The following is a 9,130-nucleotide window of genomic DNA, read 5'->3' as shown; positions in this document are numbered from 1 at the left end:
ATTATCTAAAAAGTAAATTTGACATTAACTGGCTGCATTAGATTTACGAAATGCAGAAAGGTTACTCACTTCCATCAACACCAGGTCTTTAATCTGAGAGTCCAGCATGTTTCCTCTCACTTTAATTTTCATCTGCAGTCCTATCACAGCACCTGTGATTAAAGTATTGAATTATAGAACGAACACAATCACTCGATGTGTGACATATATAGATATGCGATGCTTTAAGATAAAAAGCTGTTTTCTTTAAATAATAATTTCGACATTTGACGCCTATATTTGGAAATATATTGTTATTGAATATACCATGTTAGATCAAAAATTTTGATATTTATATTAAGTTAAAGGAAACATGCTTGTCCTTACCTGGAATGGATGCTACAAGAGTAAAAAGAAGATATTAGCATTTGAAGAACATGTGGAAGTCTCTTCAGTTCAAACATTGTTATGGTAAAATTAGAACAGTCAGAAGACTATTATATACAGTATATTCTTACATAAAATAAGAAATATTTAAAATTCTTATTATTTCACTGAAAAGAGATGAACTCACTACTATAGCAAAAGAAAGGGAAACTGGCTAAGCAGTTTTCATCAGTCCATTTGCCAGTAGAATCCATAGCAGTGCAGTGTTGGTCTCCATATTGTGCAAATGAATACAATCCATTATCAGGTTCTGCTATTATATGCTGTTGAATCGCTGGTCTCCAATATGAAAAAGTTGAGTTGCTCTGATCTGACCATAATAGGTTCCTATAAAGACCTATCCATACATCAAAGCCCTGTGTGATGCGCAATATCTGCTGAAGCTCAGTCTCATTCCTCACACTGGTCAGGTCTGTGTGTTTCGCTCTGCAGAAACTTTGCGCTTCATCCCAAGTCATTCTTTCAGAAATCCATACATATGTGTTGCCTGTACCTGAGGTTGAAATGAATGTATTAGTCACATCTTCATATGATTGATTAATGCTAAAATGACAGCTGCTTTGTGTTCCACATCAATGTTTTCTAATATTCAGGAATCTCCTATACCTAGATGAAAGGAAAATGATGTGAACTGCACTGTTCACCAAAATGTAAAAAAAAAAAAAAAAATAGTGTTCACTTTTTTTTTCCCTCAAACATAAGGTAAGGTTTAACTGTAGTAAAATTACATTGCATCCGCTAGCCTTTATATGAGCGGCATTTATGAAAAACAGTTAAATTAAAATATTTAATTGCAATTTTACAATATTTGTTGATCATTTAAAATATACATCAACAGTATAAAATATACTTTTGAATATACATTTATCTAAAATTAAAAAAAAAAAAAAACATATAGGATTAAGCACTTGCTGGTTAGGTTAGCTTGTTGATTAGCATATCTTCTCTAGCATGTATTAGACACATTGTGTTCTGCTTTTTGGAGCATAATAATAACTTTCAGCTTGATAGATAATAATAATAAAAAAAAGTCATACTGTGACTTATAAAAAAATACTTTTTTTTGCTTTCAATAATTCTCCCTTCCCTGTTTTCCCAAAGTTGTACAGTATATAGTGGTAATTGTCAGAGTCATTTTCAACACAACATTATTTAACCACCAGTGCCATAATATAGACACTTTCCTTATACTAATGTCCGAACCTTCTCCATCTGTACTACACTGTAAAAGCGGATAGTTCATTTAACTCAAAAAATTTGAGGAAACGAATTACCTCAAAATTTTCAGGTTGATAAATCAATTTCTTTAAGGCAAATACACTTAAATATAAGAACAAAAATTAACTCTATTAACTCTATTTAAGTGTATTTGGCTTAAAGAAATTGATTTATCAACTTGAAAATTTTGAGGTAATTAGTTTCCTCAAATTTTTTGAGTTAAATGAACTTATCCCTTTTGTAGTGTATTTGAGACATTTATACAGGTAATATATATATATTTTGTTTAACCTGAAGTAAACCTCTATGGGGAGGTCATGCAAAAACTCCACACAGACAGTAATCTGAGATCAAGATTGAACCAAGGACGCTGGAGCTGTGAGGCAGCAACATTAGCCACTGCATCACCATGCTACATTTAGCATGACCATTTTCTCATTCAGTTGGTGTGATTTTGAATAAACATGTATATATCTATTTACTCTTCTTACAAAAACATTGAGCTTCAGACATCATTTTCAGCAATACAAGTGAGAGCGTTGAATATAAGAATTGATATAACTAATATAAATAATTGATATAAATAATCACTGTCCTAACATGTTTTTTTTTTAACTCAAGAGATGTAAATAATTCAACAGATGCATTTTCCAATTCAGCCTGACAAGGGAACTAAATTCAAGAAAACTGCAACATAAAGCATAACATAAATGGAACATTGTGTTAGATCATATTTTCTGCACTTACCATTATAGCAAACAAATCCCAGTCTCTGAGTACACTGCTGATCATACCATTCCCCTGTGTATTGCATGGAAACACACAGTTCTTTTCCATTGTAATTATTGGGTTCATGGTACCATCCTCTGAACTCTCTCTCACCCTCCTTATAGAAAGCATCATCATCAAGAGACCATTTCCAGCTGTCCAGATCATCATACAGTCCAATCCAGGCTAAACCGGTGTAGCTGCCATTTACTGTGTTAAGGAGTGTGTTCATTTCCTCCATGTTATCAATGGTTGCCAGGTCAGTGTAATTCTCTCGGCAGTATCTCTGTGCTTCAGTCCAGGTCTTATACTCATTAACAAAGTAATACTGATGAGAGACTGATGCTGCTGCTAGACAAGCATAACAAAAATAATCATACACTATACCGTTTGGATTTAAAAAGTTGTTGTTGTTTTTTTTTATTTCAAAACAGAAATCTACTCACTCCTGTAGCAGAAGAATGGAAAGGTTTGACCACAGTTTTCAGTTGTCCATTTCCCAGACTCGGTAAAAACAGCAGTACAGTATTTACTCTGTCCATAATTACCTGGCTGTCCTATATACCAATTGCTGAAAGAGGAGTTGCTCTTATCTGACCAAGATCTTGATCTGTATAGGCCAATCCATACATTGCTAAAATGACCATGTAATAATGATCGCATCCTCTGGTTCTCAGTGTCATTCCTCACACTGAGCAGGTCTGTGTAATGCTCTCTGCAGTACTTCTGAGCTTCAGTCCAGTTCGTGGACTGATAAACAAGGATATAATTTTCACTAGCATTTCCCCTTCCTAAAACAGACAGTAATATTTAACAATTCAGAGCGATAGTGTACTATATTGAGTTGTTTCAAAAGCATTTCATGTATATATGTATGTATAGGATATATGTATGACTTCTGTGCTCACCATCAAAGCAAATGAATGGCATTGAGTAATAACAAGGAGCCTCCCACCATACCATATTAAACGTTGAAAGGTATACACACAAACTATTTTCAATCCAGTTCCTCGGTTTGTATTGATACCAGTTTCTAAAGCTTCTCTCTCCTTCCTTGTAGAAATGATAATCATCCAGAGACCATTTCCAGCTGTTCAGATCATCATACAGTCCAATCCAGGCTAAACCAGAATAGGTGCCGTATACCGCGTCAAGCAGCCTTCCCATGTCCTCCATGTTATCGATGGTGGCCAGATCAGTGTAATTCTCTCTGCAGTAACTCTGGGCTTCAGTCCAGGTCTTGTTCTCAGTGACTAAGTGATACTGCTTGGTGCATAATGATCCTGAGCAAAATTCTTTGAAAACAATTAACAGAAGAGCATAATTATATTTCCTGCAGTATGGACAGTGTATTGCAAATATTTTGCAAATAATATGTACAAATAAAAGTGCTAATATGATATTACGGGTTTATTTAAAGAATAATCAGCAGTAAAGGTTAAAAGATTCTGGCCTAATGTAATCCATGCAACTTTAATATTTTACACTGAATGTGTTTTTATTAAATGCACTTAACTAGTGTGTTAAAATTTTGAAATGGATTTTTCTTATGTTCCGTTTATTGGTACAACTGGAAATTATGGTGGTGTATTTTTTAGTGTGTGTGTGTGTGTGGGTGTGTGTGAGTGTATGTGTATTACATCAGTTAAAGTCCCTATGACTAGTTAGGGATTAGCACAGCTTTGTATAAAGATGTTTTCGTATAGTCTTATTTCGTTGTCTTGTTACCATTAAGAATTATGAAATGTAGCCGAAAATGACTAAATGATTGCAGTTATCACTGGTAGACATTCTTTCCCCCCCCCCCCCCCCCCCCCCCCCCCCCTCCTTTTTAAGAAATAATATTTAGGTTGTTAGACTTAAAGCTTAAAGCCTTTAAACTTTTTCCACAAAGAACCTGTATGACCACAAATCTTTAAACCAACCAAGCAGATTCAACATATTGTTTGACTGACTAATTATGATCTTCAAATTAATATTAGACATTTCCTATTTTGCACAAATAAAAATCTGATTACATTAAAGACACCTGGAGTAAAAGATATGACATAAAATGAACTCACTGTTATAGCAGATAAAAGGGAATGTGGTTAAGCAGTCCTCATCTGTCCACTGCCCTGAATCTCTGAATGATACAGCAGTGCATTGCTGATTGCCATGTTCCCAAATTTCATATATACCATTGTCTGGTTGTTCATGAATATAAGGGGTGGCTGGGCTCCAGTTTTCATATGTGGACGAGTGCTGGTCTGACCAGAGTCTGGTCCTGTATAAGCCAATCCACGCGTGAGAGCCACCTGTGAGGTTGAGGATTTTTTTATTATCTGCTTGATTCCTCACACTTGCCAGGTCTTTGTAATGCTGTCTGCAGTAACGCTGAGCTTCTGCCCAGGGCTTGAACTGGTTAACCCAGATGTAACCATCTGTTACATTTCGTCCTGTACTAGAGGAATGTTGTGCTGAAACACACAAAGTAAACACACAAAGTAAGAAAACACACAAGGTAAAATTCACACCGTACGTCTTAGTTAATTCATGATATATTCTCACCATCATCGCAAACAAAAGTCAAATCATTGTTACAATCTCCATCTGACCATTTCCCATCATAACGGATAAACACACACAGCTCTTTTCCATTGTAGTTATCAGGTTCATGGTACCATCCCCTGAACATTTTCTCCCCTTCCTTGTAGAAACTATCATCATCCAGAGACCATCTCCAGGTGTCCAGATCATCATACAGTCCAATCCAGGCTAAACCTAAGTAGCTTACATTTACTGTGTTAAGGAGTGTGTTCATTTCCTCCATGTTATCAACGGTAGCCAGGTCAGTGTAATTCTCACGGCAGTATCTCTGTGCTTCAGTCCAGGTCTTATTCTTATTAACGAAATGATACTGACGGGAGGATGCTGATAACATTCCTAGAGAGCAAAATAAAAATAGAGTTATGGTGTTTGCCCTTGTTTTTGTTTTGTTTTGTTTTTTTTAAAAATGCCAGATTATACAGGTGATTTGCATTCATTAGGTTTAAGTAATACTGATGATCCATTGTTTGGATGTAAACATGCTTTTGTAATAACAACATAGAGATCTACTCACTGCTGTAGCAGAGGAACGGGATAGTTTGATTGCAGTTTTCATCTGTCCATTTTCCAGAATAAGAATCATTAAATGAGACGGCAGTACAGGATTCATTCTGTGCATAATTATCTGGTTGTCCAGGAATCCAGTTGGTGAAGGAAGAGTTGCTTTTATCTGACCAAGACCTGGTTCTGTACAGGCCGATCCAAAAAATGCCATAACGATAATAATAATAATAATAATAATAATAATAATAACCATAATCAATATTATTATATAAGAACAGTCTTATCTTCTGGTTCTCAATCTCATTTCTTACACTGATCAGGTCAGTGTAATGCTCTCTGCAGTAACGTTGAGCTTCAGTCCAGTTCATGTACTGATAAACTGGGACGTAGATTTCACTGGCATTGATTCTCCCTAAAAGATATAGTTGATTTGTGTAACATTTTATAGACAAAGGGTTCTACATTATTAGCTTGTTTCTAAAGTGGATGAATTCAAAATACACATATCTGCTGTACTCACCATCAAAACAAATGAATGGAAGCATTTGAGAGCAATCATTCACCTGCCATACTGCACTAAAACGTGACACAAACACACACAAACTTTTTCCATCCCAGTTGCTTGGTTTCTGTATATACCAGTTTCTAAACATACTCTCTCCCTCCTTGTAGAAAGCATAATCATCCAGAGACCATTTCCAGCTGTTCAGATCATCATACAGCCCAAGCCAGACTGGGCTTTTGTTCCTGATATCTGCTGTTTTAATAAGGGCCAGCTCTTCTTTAGCATTATCAATACTGGCTAAGTCAACATAATTCTCTCTGCAGTATCTCTGTGCTTCAGCCCAAGTTTTATTCTCGTTAATGAAGAGATACTGACGAGAGAGACAGACGCCGACAGTGCAAAACCCTGTTAAAGACACAATGGTAGTTTTGCATTCTAAAGACAGTTTGAAATATAGTAATATACATACAGAACATAGCATATACAGTTGCAATCAAAATGATTCAACACCCACTGCAAATCAGGTCTGCAAATGTACAGACGTTCAGCAAATGAACAAATCAAACAAAAGAAATAGAAATAGTTCAACACAATGAATGCTTCAAGTGGTTTCACCAAATTCAACTGAAAATGCAACATATAATAGATTCTCCAGTCTCAAAATTACTCAACCCCCTGAATCGAAATCCCACACAACAGCAGAAATATACAAAACAGGTGTTGTCTCAAGCACACCTGATGCAATTAATCAAGGGCTTCATTGTTGCACCAGGTGTGCTTGAGCTGGAACACATGAAATACCTGAACTGGCTAGGGGTGTGTTGGGAGTACACTACCTGGACTGGGCAAAAAAGAGAAAGCTATCAATGGCTGCAACCAGATTTATGAGAAGGCAGGTTGAGAAAAACTCTTGAGACCTTCAGCAAGACTTGATAGCAACAGGCACTGAGGTTTCAGTGAGCACAGTAAGGCGCGTTCTAAACGCGGAAGATTTCCATGCCAGAACTCCAAGACATACACCACTACTGACCCAAAAGCACAAGAAAAGTCGGATCAAAATCGTATAAATAAGCCACAGACGTTCTGTGAAGCTGGTGTGGCTATGCATATCATTTTCAACAGGTCATAACAGTAAAAGTGTGTTCTACTAAGTACTAAAGACGCTTACCATGAAGAGGTTGAATAATTTTGAGACTGGAGAAGTCATTATAAGTTGCATTTTCTGTTGAATTTGGGGAAACCACTTGAAGCATTCACTGTGTTGAGCTATTTCAATTGCTTTTGCTTGATTTGTTCACTGCAAACAGCGGAAAGTCTGTACATTTTGACAATGAACCTGATTTGCAATGGGGATGGAATAATTTTAATTGCAACTATAACAACATGGGAAGGTTTAACTTTGTTAAAGTGTATTATTATTAATATTATTATTGTGATTAGTAGTAGTAGTAGTAGCAGCAATGAATAATAATAATAATAATAATAATAATAATAATAATAATAATAATAATAATAATACATTCTTGAAGAGAATAGATACAACACAGAAATATTTTTTTGGTTACTGACCTAAGAGCAGCAAAAAAGTAAACATGGCTCTGGAAAAACATGAGCAAAGAATTGAAGGTTAGCAAAAGTATGAACTATGACAGGAATCTACGTTGCAGTAGTAGTAGTAGTAGTAGTAGTAAATGTGGTTTATAGATATAATATAAACAGTTGGTGTAGAATATTTTACTCAAAACCTGATTGAACAAATGAAACTGCATCAATTCCAATTGAAATTCTGATGCCCAATCCTCATGATCAGACTGTAAATGCCAGCAACATGTGCAATATACACTATAGGGCCAGAAGTTTGTGGACACCTGACCATCACACTCAAGTGTGGGTCTTCTCGAAACTGTTGGTAGCACGCAATTTTCTAGAATGTCTTTGTGTGCTGCACCATTACAGTTTCCCCTCATTGGAACTAAGGGGTCCATACATTGTAGCATGACATGTATGGACATATGCCCTTGTTCACAAAGTGAGGACCATGAAGACATGGTTTGCCAAGGTTGGTATGGATGAACTCACGTGGCCTGCACAGAGCCCTGACCTCAACCCCACTGAACGTCTTTGGTATGAATATAAATGCCGACTTCATTCTTAGCTTCCTCACCCGACTTTAGTGCCTGACCTCACTAATGCTCTTGTGGTTGCATGGGCAAAGCCATGCTCCAAAATCTAATGGAAGACCTTCCCATAAGATTGGAGGTTATTTTAACAGCAAAGGGTCAACTACTTATGGAACGGAATGTCCACAAAGCTCATATGGGTGTGGTAGACAAACTTTTGTTCATATAGTGTAGGTGTAGGTAATAATAATAATATTACAAGAAGAAGAACAGACAGCATGAGGACACCAAAGAATGCTTAATGTTGTAGTTAATATTGTTATTAATAGTTGAAGAAGGCGTTGTAATAGTATTACAAGCATTCATAATATAATTTTTCTTCGTTGTATTTCATACATTCTTTGCATCTATTACGTGCATTATACTATGGTTTGGATTATCCCGCTTGTAATGCAATACCGGAAAAAAACATACTACTGACTAAAGTACAGCAAATCTGAAAGGTTAGTTCTTATGAAGCATGAGTAATGTATTGATAAACATGGCAATAATACATGTTTTACATGTAAAACATATTTACCTTATTGTTTTCTGCCCTTGTGTCATGTCCTCTCCTTTCCTTTCCACCAATTGGTTGTATTGCCCAAATAAAACTGAATAAGTATTCTGAGCGAGTCTGTATACGTTTCATAGGATGTGGGAGGGGTTTTGTGGGATGTGTCTTCACCTTAACAACAATAACATCAAAAAAAAAAAAAAAAAAATGTCAAATGAAGAGAAAGAGTTCAATTTTGGCAGTTACGCATAATTGAGTTCATTTATGAGAAAACTGACACAAATTTACATACATGTACTGTACATACATTAGATACATTCAGATCAAAGAAAATATGAAAAGCTTAAAAAAGTATTGTTAACCGTGCGGATTGACAGAGGCATGAGGAAGGCAGCCAGAACAACTGTACCTGAGTGATACTGGGGTTCCCTATTAATTATTTCT

At 35.9% G+C, this 9,130-nt stretch overlaps 1 protein-coding gene across 1 annotated transcript; it reads right to left on the bottom strand.

Annotated features, from left to right (window-relative positions):
- Positions 1–530: 530 nt before the first annotated feature.
- Positions 531–8,838, bottom strand: si:dkey-11o15.4 (macrophage mannose receptor 1). The gene is made up of 10 exons (XM_017491990.3): positions 8,711–8,838; positions 7,580–7,608; positions 6,026–6,415; positions 5,516–5,917; positions 4,963–5,337; positions 4,476–4,871; positions 3,321–3,707; positions 2,859–3,203; positions 2,392–2,763; positions 531–919 (listed from the first exon to the last, which is right to left on the bottom strand). The coding sequence occupies exons 1-10, from the start codon at positions 8,734–8,736 to the stop codon at positions 531–533; spliced, it is 3,111 nt and encodes a 1,036-aa protein (XP_017347479.2). The 5' UTR covers positions 8,737–8,838.
- Between the last annotated feature and the right edge of the window lie 292 nt (positions 8,839–9,130).

The sequence above is a fragment of the Ictalurus punctatus genome, chromosome 18 (genome assembly GCF_001660625.3).
Source record: "Ictalurus punctatus breed USDA103 chromosome 18, Coco_2.0, whole genome shotgun sequence".
In the NCBI taxonomy this organism is placed as follows: Eukaryota; Metazoa; Chordata; class Actinopteri; order Siluriformes; family Ictaluridae; genus Ictalurus; species Ictalurus punctatus.
Note: the sequence above shows the minus strand (reverse complement) of the source record. Positions and strands in the feature narration are given on the sequence as shown.

Excerpts from the sequence above, each read along its gene's own strand:
- si:dkey-11o15.4 (XM_017491990.3), bottom strand. The coding sequence starts at position 8,736 with ATGACACAAGGGCAGAAAACAATAAG. Across the intron at positions 4,872-4,962 it reads GACTTTTGTTTGCGATGATG|CACAACATTCCTCTAGTACA; the intron begins GTGAGAATATAT and ends TGTGTGTTTCAG. Across the intron at positions 3,708-4,475 it reads CCCTTTTATCTGCTATAACA|AATTTTGCTCAGGATCATTA; the intron begins GTGAGTTCATTT and ends TTGTTTTCAAAG.